This window comes from Canis aureus, chromosome X (genome assembly GCF_053574225.1).
Source record: "Canis aureus isolate CA01 chromosome X, VMU_Caureus_v.1.0, whole genome shotgun sequence".
Taxonomy (NCBI): domain Eukaryota; kingdom Metazoa; phylum Chordata; class Mammalia; order Carnivora; family Canidae; genus Canis; species Canis aureus.
In genome coordinates, this window is record NC_135649.1 from 8,504,475 (window position 1) to 8,524,413 (window position 19,939).

The 19,939-nt window shown below is 41.1% G+C and overlaps 1 protein-coding gene across 8 annotated transcripts in view; it reads right to left on the reverse strand.

Moving 5' to 3' along the window:
- Positions 1–12,459: 12,459 nt before the first annotated feature.
- Positions 12,460–19,939, reverse strand: part of LOC144307657 (RNA polymerase II elongation factor ELL2-like) — a 121,034-nt gene continuing 113,554 nt past the window's right edge. For 5 of the 8 annotated variants that reach the window (XM_077887592.1, XM_077887597.1, XM_077887596.1 and 2 more), the window contains one exon: positions 12,460–14,766. In XM_077887592.1, coding sequence (XP_077743718.1) covers positions 12,924–14,766 — 1,843 coding nt within the window. In that variant the 3' untranslated portion in view covers positions 12,460–12,923. Of the gene's footprint in view, positions 14,767–17,564; positions 17,701–19,375; positions 19,537–19,939 lie in introns of those variants that run through there. The other 3 variants (XM_077887590.1, XM_077887595.1, XM_077887598.1) reach the window with 3 other exon arrangements.

Below are 19,939 nucleotides of genomic sequence, written 5' to 3' on the forward strand. Positions count from 1 at the left end.
TAAAAAATAATAATAACACGATTCTAAATCAGTATAAAAGAAATCATAGCAAGGAAAATGGTAAAGGTGAGTATACTTGACCAACCTTCCAACAAACTTTCTCTTCTCCCCAGAAATTGCAACTGTTCTTGGTGAGAAGTTCTCGAATTGTTAGATTATCAGAAAGAGAATCAAGAAGCAGTCCTTAGAAGAGATGCATACTTGGGGTGATGATGCAGCCCTTCTGCAAATATCTGTTTGGCTTATTTGGCTTTTGGTTATAATAGCCTTCAACTCTCATAAAATACTCTAATGGTATTATGCTGAACACAAAGAAAATCCAAACCATTGTCCTTACAGCAACCCTCTTCCAGTACACACACACACACACACACACACACACACACACACCATATAACTTATACAATTGGGATCTCTAGCAACAGGGACAGAGGCAGAGACAACCAGTACAAGACTGTTTCGCGGAAATATTTGAGCCATACTACCACCAAAAATTTTTATTGTTCACGTGAAATCCAAACTTAAGAGACCACCCTGTTTTCTTTTTTTGTTTGTTGTTATTGCTGCTGTGGTTGCTTTTATTTTATTTTGCTTTTTGACTAAATCTGTCAATCTTAACTCAGTTTTATTCTATTGTTGGCTCTGCTCCTTATTAACACTATGATCTTGATTGGATTACTTTTTCTTGGATTTTTGAGGCCTTCAGCTAAAATAAGGATTCCGGTTTTCATTTTTAGACTTTTACTTGGAGGAAAATCTCCACACTTAGTGATTCACTTCCAGATCAGTCACAGGTGACTACTAAGCAATTCATTGATTATCTGAACAAATGTTACAATTTGGTAAGAGAGTAAAGTTAACTATAGTGGCTTCAGGTATTGAGAGGAGGTGGATGATATCAGATTAACAGTCAACATTCTGTCTTTGTAATGACCTTGAAAATGGCAAGCCCCCTCAAACTATCTATAGGATGTTTTAATTACATTCTCATTTTCCCTCCCTAAATCTCTTTGCTTTGAATATCTATAAAGGGTGACAACATGGAGTGGTCAACACTCTGTCTTTGTAATGACCTTGAAAATGGCCAAGTTCTCCATCCTTTTCTGGAGATTTTATCTCTTAGCTCATTGTCACTAACCAATACTACCTCAGCCGTAATCCGTGGTAATTTCATTATTCACATGGGTAATGCTTCAAACACCCTGATATTTTATTTGACTTCCTCTTCCCAGGTGTTCTTGTTTTCCACCCTATCTCATTCCTCTACTCCCATGGGTATATGCTAGACCCTGTCATAACCAAAGATAAAGCCACTCCATAGTTTGTTTCAAACATCTCATTCTACTATGTTCTATATTTGCAGTTCATTTCTTCCAGTACCCCAACTCCAGTTATCCTCTCCTCACCAAGGCTCATCACCCTTAGTAACTTTTCATTCCTCTCTACCTAGCTTATATTACAGAGTCCATCTGTAGGCTAGATGTTCATTTAACTGCTTCTTCTCTACTTCTGGAAACCCAGAAAGATTTCCATTCTAAATCTCTTGAAGTTAGGGAAGGCCTTGAATGCTGTTAGGCAATTGTAATATATTTCTGTAATTCTCTCCCTCCCTCATTGTCATAGAAATCTATTTTCTGCATTATTCTTCTGCTTCAGATATCCAACACTTTCTTCTCAACCTCTACTCACAGCTGATGACATTGCTTAAAAAAAAAAGGAGGGGGAAGAGAAACAGATAAAGAAAGAAGTTCAGAAAAGAACCTTACACGCTGTAACAACATATATTCTTTTTTTTTAACAACATATATTCTATTCCTTCTCATAAATATTCACATATGCTAGGCCCTCCTTCCTGCCCATATTGTCTGTGCTCTACTTTAAGGTTATCTCTTCCACTTTTCCCGAAGACCCAAACTTAGAAAATAACATCACCCTCTTGTGACCAAGACCAGGGACCTCTGGGACATGTAGTTTTATTAGGAGACTTCCTCATCCCTGTGAAGATGACATAGTCCATAAATGTACTACCGAAGAAAATATGGGCCTTATTTCAACACTCCAGTTTATTTAGAGAACAAGGAACAACTTGGCAAAGTGATTGAAATACTTGGACAGCTTAGAGATTTTTATTTCTTCATTAAATTGTCAGAAATATGAAGACATCTTCCTTTAAAACATTGCAGAAGTTCTATATGGACCCATATAAAGTGCTACCACTGTAAAGGTTTTTACCTTGACCTCCAGGTGAGAAGGGACCTCCAAGAGGTGGTGGCAAAGGAGGCTAAGGGGGAAAGAGGGGAGGTGACTGAGGTGGGAGAGGAAGTGGAGGTGGAGGCTTCAGAGGAGGAAAAGGTGGTGGTGGTTTCAGAGGGAGGGGACACAAAGTGTAACAGTTGATAAAGAAAATTCTTGCATGATCTATGTCTATGGATCAGAAACCTGTTTCTTGAGCAAGCCTCAAAGAATTGGTCACATTATGTCAGAGGGACTAAAATGTCAATGCCATGCAAAAATGAGTGCAACAGGCCATTTTGCTCTAAAAGTGTACAAACAAGCGTCTTAATGTTCTGTACAATGGTTAGAACTCTGTGGGTGCTTGACAAATGGACATTTGAAGCATCCTTGAAATTTTTAAAATAAAGTGTTTTATGTCTTTAAGTTGAAAAAGAAAGAAAATAACATCACTCTTTCAATTATCCTCTCTTTTCAGAATCATTCTAATTTCCTTCTCTGTTGGATTTTTCCCATCAGCATACAAACATGCTATGATTTCTCCTATCGTCTTAAAACACTTCTGACCTTACATCTATTGTAGCTACTTCCCTTTTTCTATTTTCCTCTTTTTTTAAAGATTTTGTTTATTTATTCATGAAAGACACAGAGAGAGAGGCAGAGGGAGGAGCAGGCTCCCAGGACCCCAGGATCACACCCTGAGTGGAAGGCAGACACTCAACCACTGAGCCACCCAGGTGCCCCTTCTCTTTTCCTCTTAGCCCCAAAATTCTTCAAAAGACTTGACTGCACTTGAGACCTCCAGTTCCTCTTCTCTCATACTTTCTTGAGCCCATTGCAATCAGAAGATCAACCCCACCATTACACCAAAACTGTAGCAGTCAATGTCACAAATAACCTTCATGTATTTAAATCCAATCACTGTCACACTCTTCATCTTATTTGCACTATCAGAAGCATCTAACACAGTGGGTCATCTCTCCTTTCACACTCTCTACACTTTGCTCCCATGACACCATGCTATCCTAGCATTCTTCTTATGGTTATCTCAAAATAATTACTTCTGAGTTTTTTTTAAAGGCAATGTGAGTTGTGGCAGACTCTGAGATGGCCCCCAGTGATCCCATCTCTTGCTATTCATGTCTTTATGGAATCCTCTTCCTCTGAGTGTGCATGGAATTTGTGGCTTGCTTTTAGCCCAGAAGGTATGGCAAAGGTGATATGATGTCACTACCATGGAGATGCCATGCAAGATTATAACTTCCATCTTGCTAGCAGACTCATTCCCTTGCTAGCTTTAGTAAAGCCCGCTGCCAAGTTGTGAGCTGCCCCGTGGAGATGCCCACATGGCAAGAAACTCAGGTCTACATCCAGCTAACTTCTTGGAAAGAATCAGAAATGGTCATTTCAGTCTCCTTAGCCAATTCTTCCTCATCTTACCAAACTTCCAGGGGTGGGAGTACCTCAGAGCTCATTTCTTGAATGTTCTATTAACTTATTTAGTGATCCTGTCTAGTCTTGCAGCTTTAAATGTAACTTTATGCCGAGGATTCCAAAATACATATCTCCATCCAGGACCTCTCCTCTCAAGTCAAAACTTATTTAAACTTTTTAAATCTTTTTTTAAAGATTTTATTTATTTATTCATGAGAGACACACACAGGGTGGGGGGCAGAGACACAGGCAGAGGGAGAAGCAGGCCCCATGCAGGGAGTCCGATGTGGGACTTGATCCTGGGTCCCCAGGATCACACCCTGGGCTGAAGGCAGTGCTAAACCATTGAGCCACCCAGGCTGCCCCCAAAACTTATTTAAACTCTTGAACAAATAAGGGCATCTCAAATATAGCCTGTAGCAAACCCTGGTCTTTGTCTTTCCCCCAAGTCTGTTTTTCACACAGGTTTCCCCATCTCAGCACCATCTTTCACATTTCTCAGGCCCCAAATGTGGAGCCATCATTAACTCTCTCACATCCCACATCCAGCCTATTAGGAAAACTATATTTCATATACCTTCAGAATACCCACAAATTGGATCATATTTCCTGCACTTCTTCCACCAATTCTCTACTAAGCTCCCACTATTTTTTATGTGAATTAATTCTAGTGGCATCCTAACTACTGTCCCTCTTTTGATTCTTATTCTTTATATATAGTATGTTCTAAACCCAGCAGCCAGAGTATTCCTTCTAAAATTAAGTAGATCATAACATTCTTTCACTTAAAACCTTCCAGAGTCCTTTCATCTCACTCAGAAAAACCAAAGCCATATCTATAAGGCCTTACATAATCTAGATTTGTTATCTCTCCCACAGCTCAATTACTTACTGTGTTTCCAAAACACTGGGGTCCCTGATGTTATTCAGACATTTCAGAAACTTATTTCTCTTTTGTGGCTACTGCATTTGCCCTTCCCTATGCCTGAGAATGCGAATTCTCCAGATTTCTGCATGACCTGCTCTCATGACTCCTTTAAGTCTTATTCAAATGCCCACTTCTCAGTAAAGTTTTCCCTGACTGCCCTATTTAAAATCGTCCTATAACGTGTCATAGTGTCCTCCCCTGGATACATAGCTCCTCTGTCAAACTTGTTTTCATATCATTAGAATATTTGTGTGTTTTATAAAGCTATTCAACTATTAATATAGATGAAATTTATAACTTGAAGGTATTCATGAAGTGGTTATTGAATTTGACTTCTGCATACTGAAATGAGTGTTTGCTGTAATGCCTAATTTTGTCAGACATACACTGCTGAATATATTCAGCATTAATGAGACACACACTATACTTTAATAATTGTAAATAACGAAGGTCTCTCTTCAATAGATCACTCACACACGTCAACCTGGCCTTTTTCTATTTACACGTTTTCATTATGCTAGTGTGGGATTTATAATGCAGCAGTGCAATGTACCAACTCCAGAGAAGGTCATCTCTTGGCAAGGGAAGGGGAACTAACCTGATATCTTTCCTCACTCAAAGTACCAATTCATGTGTAAGGCAGTGCAGCTGAGCAACACCAGAGTAGGGGGCAGGAGGCCGAGACTCCACTTCTAAATCTTGCCACTGTCTTTCTGTGTTACTCAGGCCAGTGGCTCCGAATATGGGCCTATTTTGCCCCCCAGGGAACATTTGGCAATGTCATGGAGACATGCCAATGACTGGGGATTTGTTACCGGGATCTAAGGAATAGATAGAGGCCAGAGACGCTGTTTAACATTCCATGATGTGCAGGCTAACTCCATCCCCATGACAAGGAATTATCCAGCTCAAATGTCAGTTGTGCTAAAACTAAGAAACCCTAAAGTAAGCAGGTCACTTTATTTCTCTGGGTCTTGGTTTTCTCATCTGTAAAATATCTTAATCCTGTCTCAAGGACTATCCACTGATAAGCTCAAAAGAATAAAGGGCACTCCTGGAAGAGTCTGAAGTCGTTCAATACAGTTTGAAATAATTTAGAAACAGCATTTATTTTCAGACCCATGTCAGAAGAATCTGATGCAAAGACAGGGCAACTGACTTGCTTGAGAAAATCTGGCAAGGGTAGAGAATGCTGGTCTCTGGGCTTCCCCAGTCAACTGGACTGTCATCACGCCACTTCCAAGAGACAGGGCAACATTGTAAGCAATGACTGGACATATTTGCTGAAGTTTTAGTCACAAACTACCACAAAACCTGTTTTTTTTATTCCTTCATCTGTATAGGGTGGGTGAAATTTTTCTTCTCATTTTTGGGTTGCCTTCAAAATCCTCAGGCACTTGAGTTCATCAAACAGTCCATTTGATTTTCTTCTGTGTTGCTAACTCAAGTGTTTCTCTATAAATCCCAAGCCACCGTATCATTACATAATTGATTGCATAGGTCTACCTTTTGAGCCTTACATATCAATATCAAAAATTTCGTGTCCCATAGAGATCTCTTAAGGAAAATGATAACATTGCGTAGTATATTTTATTAATCTAGTGCTGACTTGATTAAACTCTTACTAAGGAATTGAGCATATGCACAGAATCCTGTGAACTGTAGTCATTTTAAAAGTATTTCAAGAAGAATAAGCTCAAATACACAAGCTCTCTTCACACTACACCATCAGAAGTTTGGTAAAGATATAATTTACAATGTTTAGCTGTTCAACATGTTTGTGCTCTTTATATATGCTTCTGCTGTGAAAAACAGATGAAAAGGTTTTCAAAGTCTCTCATATCCAGGTACCCACGTTTCTCTGATGGCTTCACGGGAAGCAGAGGTTACCAATTATCATCTCTACACTGAATCTGAATTATCCTTGTCAAAACCAAGTGCAGCGACCAGAAGATTCAAGATAGTGATATCAATTGTCCCTGAGCTAGCTGTGCCAGCTATTTCATTTCAATCTGAAAGTCACTCATTATTTGACAAGAAGTGTCACTAGAACAGGTAGGTGAGGCCATCACTACTCCTCCCCGGTTTTACGTCATAGTGGAAGTTAATTTGAGATGTTATGAAAAGAAAAGGCAGAAACATGCTTTTCTGTTTCAACAGCTTTAATGAATGAGGAAAGCCAATTTTGTATCAAGTGAGCACCTAATTAGACAAATGGCAGACAAGGACATGGAACCGAGAAGGGCGATTTTAAGTCAGATTTGATATCTCATCTTCTTGAAAGGAGGACAGGTAGTCCCTTGAAGGGACAGCTTGGTAGACCAACAAAGAGATGATATTCTAAACTTCCGTTATACCTGGGAAAGATTCATGTATGCCTGAAGAGAAAATAGGAGAAAATTTCATTGCGTTAATGTCAAAGATCACTCCACTTGAAATTGGGAAACAATTAACTTCAAATTTTGAATGTCATACCTGGCACAGGAAGCGTGAACTTAAACTAAAAAGAGGATGTGTATTGCTCAAATACTTTAAAGGCTTGCAAAACACAGGAGAAGCAAAACATTCAGCCAATGTTTTAAGTATCTCAAAGGGGCAAAAAATAAAAATGAAAATATCACATATGTGACTAGCAACCCACATGGTATAATGAGTGTATATTCTGCTAATATCTCAAAATTATTTTCTGTAAATTAGATGGTTAATAATCCTTTTTGTTTTGTACTCAGGCCTCAGGACTTCTAAAACACTATTTCATCCCAATTATATAACACCAGCAAAAAAAAAAAAAAAAAGTATGTTGGTGACAGTTAAAACTGTAGAGCTAATAGTGCCAAAATTTATTAATGATTTCTTGTTTTTTTTTAATTTTATTGATTCATGAGAGACCCAGAGAGAGAGGTAGAGACATAGGCAGAGGGAGAAGCAGGCTCCCTGTGGAAAGCTTGACATGGGACCCAATCCCAGGACCCCGGGATCATGCCCTGAGCCAAAGGCAGACTCTCAACCACTGAGCCACCCAGGCATCCCAAGAATAATCATTTGTCAGTGACCAAGTTACTGAAAATGTCACGTGGAATTTAAGTATTTCACACCTTTTTTTTAAAGATCATTTATTGAGAGAGAGAGAGTGCACAAGCGAGTGTGTACACAACAGAGAAAAGGGCAGAGGGAGAGAATCTTCAAGCAGACTCCCCACTAAGGCAGACCTCGATGTAGGGCTCAATCTCAACCCTGAGATCATGACCTGAGCTGAAACCAAGAATCTGTCACTTAACCAACTGAGCCACCCAGGTGCCCTCATAGGGCACCTTTTTTTAAAATTAGGTAAATACATTGAAAATCTCTGGAACTAGAATCAACATATAGTTTTGATTTCTGTTGGGGAAGGAGCAGGGATCCTAATATAGTCTTGCAGGCTTCCCAGAGTTCAGCATTTTCATGCTGCTCTTTGGGGAGTTGAACTTAAGTATCTCGATTTCTCTGTATGATTTGAAACCCTGGATTACCTTCTCACTTTGTTCCCAGACACTGAAGTTTCCATTTTTCTTCTCTGGCCGTTCTGCTGGCTTCTATTCTTCCTTTTGTATTTTTTTTTTTCCTTTTGTATTTTTAAATGTTGGTGCCTTTTCCAGGGCAGGACCAGCCATTGACACTTTTCTCCCCATTGACTTCCTTAGCAACTATACTCTCTTATCCCATAGCTTCAACTACCACTACCATCATGCCACCCCACACAGATACAGAATCTATAGTAGCTCTTCGGTCTAATGTGGCCATTACTACATTGTGAGATCAACTTATCCCTGTTAAATGACCCACATGAGAAAATTCAGCAAAGGAAAATAGAATGCTGGTCCCCTGAGTCACCAATCATCTGGGCTGTCAACCTTATCATACTGCTTCTAAGAGGTAATATGACACTGTAAGAAAAGGCCTGGCTGGTATGTGTGCTTCGGCATTGGTCCTGAGCTAGAACCAAACCTGTTTTTATTACTGTATCTGTATAGCCTAGGGGAAGCTTCCCACCACAAATTTTTATTGACTTCAGAGGCCTCATGGACTTGAATTCATCAAACAATCCATTTGATATCTTTTCCATGTTTCTCACTGAAGTGTTTCTCTATGGATCCCAAGCCATAGTATATATTCCTCATTCTGTTGATAACTTTGAAGCTAATCCCCCTGCCTGCTGATTTGTAATACACGCATGCCCACATCTAATAGGGCGAAGTAATCATAACAAGATCAGCTCTTTTATTGAGTGCTTACCTCGCACTAGGCACAATAATCACGTGGGTATTATTATCACCAAAATAGATAGGAAAACCAATCTCCAGAGCTATTTTGTAATTTCTCCAAAGTTATACAGAAAGTGGCAGAGTCAAGATTCAAGCCCAGTTGTGAATTCAGAACCTGGTCTCCTGCCACAATACTATAGAAGGCAATGAGTCTTTATTACTGTTTTGATTATCTACTCATTTGAATCTCTGTCAGTAGCATGCCTGCTTGGACTTCCTCATGTAGAAGCTTTAAATTAGACAGGAATGGGTTTAGGTCTCAAGTCTCATTACCTAGTCCCACAACTTTGGTCAAAACACTGTAACTCTACAAGTCAAAATTTTCACCTCTGTAAACTGACATAATACCACCTATCTCACAGCATTGGGATGAGAATTAAGTCAGAAAATTATGATAAAGAACTGCATGTAGTGCCTGAAATATGCTCCATGATAGACATCTCTGATTATTATTGCTTCCCATCCTTGCTCCCCAACATCATCGGCTTCCCCCTTGTCAGAGCAATATTCTTAATTATCTCTTTCACATACTCTGAAATCTGCCCAAAGGCAGGAACTGTATTATTAACCAGTTTTCTCAAGCACCCAGTCTACTGCCTGGCACTCAGATACAATTTGCATCCCAGTTGCCATAGAACACTTTGGCCATGAAGGCACTACCTTTCCTTGTTCTGAATTTCAGGCTATACTCCCCTCACCTCCCCCCCCACACACACACGGGCATTTGTTGGCTTCCCAGTATTTTAGCTAATGGAACTTTTAGTGTTGTGTTGTTAAACACTGTCATCTCCAAACAGTCCCTTCTGGCAGGACTTTCCTGATCGCTTATAGCCCCTGTAATCCAGTACAGAGAGAAATGCCCCTCTATGGGCAAGACAATTTATATATGAGGAAATCTTCAACCAGAGTAGCTATGACATAGGAGACGTATGCAGAGATTGTAGAAGTTGGACACTGTTGGGTACAGCTTTTCGAGCCGAATTTGAAAAGCGTGAAGGACATCAAGGCTAAAATCTCATCATGGAAAGAGAAGATCAGAGCATATGGCTTGTCAAGCAAAGCAAGCCACCTTGCCCTTTCAGAAACAGCACAGAGGTACTATTAAGCATGTAAAATAGTTTTTGAGGTTACTTCTAGGGAATATAAATATAAATGCTAATAAATGAATATGTAGCAGAGGCATTCATAACTTCTGGTGAGTAAAGAACATTCAGAAAGATATTCTAATGGAACCAGTCAGTAAATGAAAATGTTTTCATTCTAAAAGTGAGGAAGAGTTTTAATCAAACATATGCTAAGAATGTAATAATATTGATGTGTACTGATTTAAAGAACATTGAATCAAAATGTTTACTTTTTTCAAAGACCATCTCCTGTGATATGACTTTCTGAGACCTAATTTGAAAGATATTCTGACTGTATGAATTGATATTTTATACAGCATGAGTTGTTCACAGGTGTTTTATCAGAAAATGAATGTCTCTTTTTTTGTTGTTCATACAGTAATGTGAGGAATGGCATAATAAACTGGTTGAAAGAGGGAATGCTGAAAATGGTTATATGAAAAGAATTTGAATTTTTTAAAGATGAGAGTTGTGGCAGACAAATTCTGAGATGGCCTCCAGTGATCCCACCTTCTGGCAGTCATGTCCTTAGGTAATCTTCTCCCTTTAAGTGTGGACAGAATTTGTGGCTTGCTTTTAACCAACAGAGTATGGCAAAGGAAATAGGATGTCACTTCTGTGGTTATGTTATATAAGATTATGACTTCCATCTAGCAGACTCTTTACTAAAGCCCACTACTAGGCTCCATGAGCTGCCCCATGGAGATGCCCACGTGGCAAGGAACTGAAGTCTATATCCAGCCATCATCTTGAAAGCAACCAAGGCTCTAGCTCAAAGCTCAAAATGAATTGACTGAATCATGTCAAGAACTCCAGAAGTGATGTTGGAAGTGGATCCTTCCTCAGTTAAACCTCCGATGAGACCCCCCAGGCTTGGCCAACATCTTAAATGCAGCATCAACAGAGACACCTAGGTGGCTCAGTGGTTGAGTGTCTGCCTTCAACTCAGGGTGTGATCCCAGGGTCAAGTCCCACATTGGGCTCCCTGCTCAGTGCGGAGCCTGCTTCTCCCTCTGCCTGTGTCTCTGCCTCTCTCTGTGTGTCTCTCATGAATAGATAAATAAAATCTTTAAAAAGTAAGAAAGGGATAAACGTGTAAAAAGTGGTCACAGCAACATTGTAGTAACAAAACATGAGAAACAACCCAATCTCTAATAACAAGAGACTGGATAATTAAATTATGCTGAGGTCACCTGATGACCTGACATAGAGGTGAGAAAATTATTTTTTTTGAGGTGAGAAAATGAATAACCTATAGCTTTATTCATCAGCATAAAGAAATCCCAGAAGCATTAGAATGACTGAAAGAACTAAGATGATGGTTACGTGTAGTATGACATCATCCTCATGAAGATCCAAAAACTGAACAATATACTGTTTAGGGATGCTTATAAATATAATTAAAGTATTAAAAAAAAGAAAAGCAAGGGAAAGATAAAAGTAAACTTGAGGAGGTGTTTGCCACTTTGGGGGAGGTAGGGACACAGGGTAGATGAGAGGAAAACAAAGGTAGCAGCAAGGGCACTGGGAACGTTCTAATTCCTAAGTTGGTTGGTAAGTTTATAAGTTTTTATTTTATCATTAGGCTTCCTATTGTATACAACTCATCCTTTGGTATGTACCAACTGTCTCTGGGATGGTGGAGACAAATATCTAATAAAGACAATACTCAAATTTCAGGAAACATCTAAGAACTTAGATTTGTAGGGCACGTGGGTGGCTTGGTCAGCTAAATGTCTGGCTCTTGATTTTGGCTCAGGTCACGATCTCAGGGTCGTGGGATGGAGCCCCAAGTCAGGCTCCACACTGGGTTTGCAGCCTGCTTAAGATTCTCTCTCTCCATGTCCCTCTGTACCTCCCCCTGCCCCCCCCAAATAACTTAGTTCTGTAAATATGTTTCCTATTTCAAATGATAATACTTTGAAAAGACAACAGAATTGAGTTGTTTAGGTCAAAATCTTTGCATGTTTGATGGTGCCTGGGTGGCTCCGTCAGTTCAGTGTCCAATTTGTGATTTCAATTCAGGTCATTCTCTCGGAGTTGTGAGATCAAGCTCGGCATCAGGCTTCGTGCTGGGTGTGGCGTCTGCTTGGAATTCTCTCCCTCCCTTTCATTTTTTTTAAGTTTTTTTCTCCCTCCCTTTCATTTTTTAAAATTTTTTCTCCCTCCCTTTCATTTTTTAAAATTTTTTTCTCCCTCCCTTTCTGCCCGCCTCCATCCTTGCTCACTCTCTGTCAAAAATCTTTGCATGTTTGACCACATGATATGTGTTCCCTGAGATAAATACAGGTAACAGATTTAAGCAAACTCAAAAATAAACCTAATGGAGTGAAAATGTGCACTGTTTGAAGAACCATAGTATTTTGCCCAAATTTCTCAACTTTGATGTTTTAAGGATGCTTTTGCATTAAAGGTTAAAAGAAAGACGCTAGCATTCATATTTCTCATTGCAATTTTTTTATTTCTGTCCAAAGTCTTTTCATATTATTCATTATATAGGTCTTTATTTTTTTCAATGGATACAAATTTCATTTAAAGGTACTGGGTCCTTGGTGTGTTTTTTTTTTAAGGGAGTGAAAACACAAATGTTATATGTCAAAAGGGATGAGATGACACAGCTTCAGAGGTACACAAAAGCACAATAAAATGAGGTGAAAAGTAAATAGACAAAAATCAAAATAACATCAAAGGGAGATCAACAGAAATCGACACACACAAAACCGAAACCAACAAACATCCCAAGAAGGAAGAAGTGAAACCAAAAGAAACATAGAAAGAAAGAAAACGGTAATGTTGAGCGTTCCCACAAAGTGGTCTGTTTCATCCCTTTAGACTCGTAGAGCAAGGCATCCAGACCCTGAAATAAGTCAGCCTTTGTTTGCTTGTGTGGAGTCCAGCCCCGTCCTAGTGCTGTGATCCTCTGTGCTTCTGGTCATACTCATTCACCAATCTTTTGATGTGGACCAGCTTGTCATAAAGATCCTGGCACTTTTGTTTTTCTGCGCAATAGTTCGGATTCCTCTGCTTCATCTTCTGGTATTCTAGCGAGATTGTTTCGTTGATCTCCTGGTACTCTTTCGACTCTGGAGGAAAGCGCTTCCTCTGCGTATCTAGGTCAATAAAGATGCTGGACAGAGACAGCATCTTGTTGTACAAGGCCTGGTAGTCATCGTACTCTGCTCGGAAGTCCTGCTCGTAGCGCTGACGCTGCTCGGGGGAGACGATGGTGACATAGGTGGCCAGGTACCCGGGGACCTCGGGCACCGCCTGGGCCCCCGCGGGAGCGCTGCAGCCCCAGTGCTCACCTGCGCGGCCTTGGCCCCTGGGCTCGCTGACCTGTCCCCGCGGCCCGTCACTCTGGTGGTCCTGCGTCGTCGCCTGGCTCCCCTGCATGCGCTCTGGGTAGGTCAACTGAATGGAAAGAGAGGGGAACGTCTTCACGGCGACCTGTCTCCCGCGGCGGCTCCCGAAGATCTTAGATATGAGAGTCCGGTGGCCGCGCGCGTTTCGGGGCGCGGGTCTTGCGGCGGCGCTGCAGGCTCTGCCGCTGCTGCTGGGTGTCGCCGGCCCGGGCGGCTGTGACCCTGCGAGGCGCGGCGAGGGCGCCGGTGGGGCCGGGGCCGGGGCCGGGGCGGGGGCCGCGGCGGCGGCTTCGGAACGCGGCGACGGAGCGGGGTCGTTCCCGCGGCCACCTAGGGTTCCCTGCGTGGCCGGGGCCTGCGCCAGGCGAGATATTCGGATCTTCCTCCTCGCCAAGTGCACAGTGGCCGCGGTGAACAGGTGCTCCTGGGAGGCCACTGCATCGGCTTGGGGACACATAGAAGCTTCTGGGCCCTTGGCACCTGCGGCACTCTGCAGCCCCTGTACTCTGCGGGAGAGCACCAGCTCCAGGGACTGCCTTTCTAGCTCGCTATAGCCAGGCCAGTCTTTCTGGAGCTCCTGGAAAACGTCATCTTTGAGGGTGTATGAAGAAGTCTGAGGGTTCACACTGGCCACTTGCTGCAGAAGGTCTCCAAGCGAGCTGACGTCGTTTTCGGTGACGCCGTCTTTCTGAAGGCGAATGAGCAGTTCGGGTTTCCTGTAGTCCTTCAGGGCCAGCAGGTGGATCACCCTCTCCCTGCACGGTCTCAGGTGCACGCTGCTGGTAGCTCGGGACTTTCGGATGGTGTATGCAGGGTTAATGGGCGCTGTTCTCTTCCTCTCGGGCACTGGATCCGGAGTGATCTGCGGTGTTTTCCGAACCGGCACTCTTTTCTCCACGCACAGCTTCCTGATTCTTCTCCATTTGTTGCACAGTCCCTCCTCTGCCTCGGTCCTCTTCTCTTCTGTCATCTGGCAAGGGTTGGTCGGTGTGGACATCGGTTCCTCTTGCATCGAGCTTGGACAGCTGAGCTCGGAGGGACTGTAGCTTGAGACCGGTTTTGGGGTACGGTCTTGATGGTTGTCCTCACCGACATCTGAGAACAAAAAGTCAAGGTCATATATATCTGTGATTGAGTCATCTGGGGAGATTGTGAAAAACTCTTCGAGTCCTTGGAACTGGAAAGAAGCCTGAGGAAGCACTGTAGTCTCATAGTTCTCAAAAGAGTCCATTGCTGAGATGGCCGATCCGGTGAGCTGCATGGGCTGCCCAGTGACAGGGCCCTGCGTTGGCCCTAAGCCATAGGCCTCCTGTATGGCCACCTCTCCTTCCTGGTCTACCAGGCTCCCCAGTGTTCTCCCTTCATAGGCTGCCATATAGTCATATCTGTAAAGATCAAAGTTCAAACAGTAAAATACTTTAGAAAACGATAACTCTCCTTGGAAAAAATATTTCTTATTGCTATCATTTCAAAAACTGTGATTCTAAGAGATTTTTCCCCACAGAACAAAGCAAGAAATGCCCAGTTGAGATAGAACCTGGAGAAGTAAAGCTGGTTCTAAAGATCTCATCCCTTTCCAATGTTCTCTCTTTCAGATCTTAGTCTGTCTTTAGGAGGAACTGTTACCCTCACTGGAAAGTGCTCAATTATTCCCTGAGCTCAGTGCATAAAAGTCATCTCCTCCCAGTAAATCCAACCTCAAGTAGAGGTACTTGGTGAGGGGATTACTAGGTGGTACAATCTCATGAAAACTGGAGCACGATTAGCAGGAAGTCCTCCTTGCATTTACTCTGACGTGCCAGTGGGCTCTGGAGTCCTCGGGACTGAAGCCTGGCCCTCATTTATTAGCTAAATATATTATTAGTGGTGTATAAAAGCCAAAATTTGAGAGGTGCTTGTTTCTCTTTCTCAACTTTCTAACCATTACCAATGAGTGGAAGGAGTTTGCACCTCCTTAGCTTGCCACTTGCATCCATTATATGACTTCTTTGCACTCCTCCCCCAGAGGATCCTCAGCAAATCACAGGATCATCCAGGTGAAAATGCCCATGCTAAAAAAAAATCTTGTAGCTAGGCATTCTAGAGGTGTACAGTTTAATCATGGAATACACACAAATTACAAGAAATCATTCCAACCAGTTTCACCCCAAAAGACAGCAGTCACGATTCTCCCTCCTTTCCCCCTTCCCACTCCCAGGCTGTCTTATTTTCAGATCTCCTACCCTAACTGAAGGCCTCACTTGCCACCTTATCACTCATCTAGAAAAAGCTCAGCATCATCTTCTTCTAGTCCCTCAATGTGTCCATCAATCAATAAAGAAGTTACATGTATATTCAATCATAAGAAAGGACAAGCTGCAATTCATGACAAGGAGGGACCTAGAGGGTGTTACACTAAGTGAAATAAGTCAGACAGAGAAAGAAAAATACCACATGATCTCACTTATATGTTGAATTGGAAAGAGCCAAACTCACAGAAACAGACTAGATACAAACCTCCAGTTTAAGTTCTCAGGATCTAATGTAAATCACAGAGGTTGTAGTTAATAGTTCTGTGCTATATCATTGCTAAATGAATAGACCTTAAATGTTCCTCCCACCAAAAAGAAAGGATAGTCAGGTGCATAGCAGAGGGCACTCTCGCAATGTGTGTCAAAAGAATGAATAATAGTACCTTTGCATTTAGCCCCACAAAGTACATTCCTGTCACATCAAGAAGTTACACTAAGTCTGTTAATGTCAGTGAAATGTCCTGTTCTTTAAGATGTTTTTCATGATTCTGTTAACTTCACGGTATATTTGTGTTTTAAGAAATGAAACCACTGCTGCAGAGAGAATGTGAAATAGTTCCTCAGAAAACCAATGAACTGCTGAAGTACATTCAGCAAGACAGTGTTCTAAAGTATGCACAAATGCTTTGTTTGATTCTTTCTGGAGACCTCTAGTAGACACAGGAAGAAATAATATATCCTTCAGGATCTCTACATCTGCAACCTTTGGGAGAATGACCAAAATATTTCTAGGGTTGTCCTATACCCAGTGGAAATAACAACAAAATATTCCTTAACACAAGATGGGGAAGCGGGGCATGTTATAACAAAAAGTACAGAATGGTATTGATAGGCAAAAAAAAAAAGAAGACTTGAAAACATGAAGAATTCATGATTTCTGAAAAGAAAACTCTCCATACTCTGGGAATGCCAAGTATGGTTAAATTACTGCATGCATTTAGTACCATTACAATAACAACTGGAGCAGGACCTTTTTTCTTTAAATCTGTCAAAATTATTCTAAAATTCAACTCTAAGAAAAGCTAAAAGAATTTCACTAAGGAGAGTAAGAACAGAGAGTTCACACTGCCTGATATTATCACGTAAAGATAGAATAATTAACAGTCAGGAACCGGCATAAGAAGAGATTGAAAATCAATCAACTTTCTGATTAATACAATATTAATATAATAATAATATAAATTATATTCCAACAAAATTGAATTTCTCTGCTAAATTGTCTAGCTTGCCATGTTGGTACCACGATGGAATAGATGTTTACTCCACAAGGGACTATTTGATTGGACGGAAATAGCTAATAAAATGACTCTACAACTTATATATTTTGAAAGCCACTCATAAATCTACCTGGCTCTCTAGCAAATGCTGAAGCACGTCAAATGACAAAACATTATTCATCAATCTCAAAGTAATATACAGTTGACCCTTGAACAGCCCAGCAGCTAGGAGTGTTAACCCCCCACACAGCCAAAAAATTCACATATAACTTTTGACTCCCCCAAAACTTAACTACTAACAGCCTACTGTTGACCAGAAAGCTAACCAATGACACAAGCAGTTGGTTAACTTTTAAGGGTCAACCACACTTATCTCATTGTTACAAGGCGATAAGACTTCAAAACCTCCCTTTGACCACTGTGGTCACCCCACTCAAAACTCATGAGCCTCCCCCCAAACTGCTCATTCTGGGTAATCCTGGGTGAGATAACAGGAGGCTTGGGGAGCCAGCACTGCCAGGTACCCTGTATCTCACTGATAACCCTTTCTGGAGCCTCCTTGTTGGCTTTGAAATAAAACATAGCAACCACTTAAGTCCAGTTTGAATCATTCTTGGTAGTTGCCAAACCTCTTGAGGTCTGGCTTGGTTCAGAACTCATTCCACCATCCCTCACCTATCCATTGTTTTTGGTCATCATCCAAAACATAACTTCTAGGAGAGCTCTAGTCTCATCTCTGTGTACCTTCACACTGCTTTGAGCTGCTTTAGCTCTGCAATTACCCACAATCCTACCCTGCTAGGACTCTGACATCACAGTCAGCAATGTTCTTGAACATTCTACACCTCTGCCTTAAAGTGAAAGCAGCCCAGGTGGCTCAGTGGTTCAGTGATACCTTCAGCCCAGGGCCTGATCCTGGAGTCCCAGGATCGAGTCCCACATCGGGCTCCCTGTATGGAGCCTGCTTCTCCCTCTGCCTGTGTCTCTGCCTGTGTGTGTGTGTGTGTGTGTGTGTGTGTGTGTGTGTCTCATGAATAAATAAATAAAATCTTTAAAAAAATCACTTGAAGTGAAATTCAACTACAGCCCTCTCAAGATGAGCCCACTTGTTTTCTCTGACCCTTTGTACCTCGGGGTTGATACATATATAGTCTAATGCATATGTTAACATGTGCTAACATTAATGTTCTTGACAGGCAATATATCCAGTAAAATCTGAAAGCACAGACTTGCCTATGTTTGGGGTCCATGCTTCAGTGTCTATACATACGCTCTGATTAGAGATGAGCCTTCCTTATTCATCGGGTGACTAATGCTTCTTGATTTTTGATTCAGAATTTCATAGCCTTGTGGAATTATCTCTTCCATATTCTCAAATTTCTTCTCTCAAATGTTTCACAGTAATCTGCAGTAGTGCTGTGATCTGTTTTCACTGAGGCTACGATGAAACAGAATATAATTCCAAGATAACTGGAAATGCTTTCCTTAAACCAGCATGTGGACTATGATTAATTTAGAACTTCCCTTGTGCAGAAATCATTTTAAGGAAAGATACTGTTCCTACCTTCCTAACTCCCTGAAATTCCCTTGAATCAGGGACCACCCTTAATGCTGTGGTCCTTGTTTCTACTAAAGCCATCCTGATTTTTTTTTCCTGTCTGGCTTAGTAGAGAGTAAGAAAAGCCTGATATCAAGATTCCCCAGGAACCTGAGACAGTAGACACTCTCCTATATTTTGATTGATCTCCTCAACAATGGTAGTCATTTAGCTTTTGATTTCTTTCCAAGTAGTTTTCTCCTTCCATTCAGAACAGAATATTATAAATACAAATACTTTTCAAAGCACTGATAATAGTTCTAAAAACCCCTCCTTGCTAAGTGAAATGCCATTAGGGCTGAGCTTTTCACAATGATGCAATAATCCTAGCCAGGCCTGCCTAGCCCAATTATCAATTGGAATTTTGAGCAACTATAGGCACCCATTGTGCTCCAGGAAAGCCCAGCAAGCATAGGGCCCATTGGGTACTTGCTGGGTCAATACAGTAGCTCTGTGTTCTTTCTGTTTCTTTTTCAAGTTTGTATTTAAATTCCAGTTAGTTAACACACAGTTTGACCTTAGTTTCAAGTCAGAATTTAGTGATTCATCACTTACATACAATACTCATTGCTCATCACAAGTTCTCTCCTAATACCTACTCATCATCCATTTAATTCATCCCTGTGCCCACCCCTCTCTTCAGCAACCCTCTTTTCTCTCTCTCTCTCTCTCTTTTGTCCTCTATAGTTAAGAGTCTATTTTTGGACTGGTCCCTCTTTTTTCCCCTACATTCACTCGTTGTGTTTCCCCCACATTCATCTGTTGTGTTTCTTAATTTCCACATATGACTGAAATCATATGGTATTTGTCTTTCTCTGACTGATTTATTTCATTTAGCATAATACTCTCTAGCTCCATCCACGCCATTACAAATGGCAAGATTTTATACCTTTTTATGGCTGAGAAATATTGCATTATATATATTTTGCAAATTTAATTTGACTACAATATGTCTTGGTATTGGCCTCCTTTTGTTGATTTTGATGGGGGTTCTGTGTGCCTCCTGGATTTGGATGTTTCTTTCCCCAGATTAGGGAAATTTTCAGTTATAATCTCTTCAAATAAACCTTCTGCCCTCTTTTCTCTCTTCTTTTTCTTCTTCTTCTTCTTCTTCTTCTTCTTCTTCTTCTTCTTCTTCTTCTTCTTGAGACCCCTATAATATGAATGTTATATTTGTTAGAGTCACTGAGTTCTCTAAATCTACTTTTGTGATCCAACATTTTCTTGTCCTGTTTTATTCACCTTCCTTATTTTCCATAATTCTATCTTCTATATCACTTATTCATTTCTCGGCTTCTTACATCCTTATAGTCATTACACTCAGTTGGTCTTTAATCTCGGTTATTGCGAGCAGACTTGGCAAGATGGCGGAGGAGTAGGGTCTCCAAGTCACCTGTCTCCACCAAACTACCTAGAAAACCTTCAAATTATCCTGAAAATCTATGAATTCGGC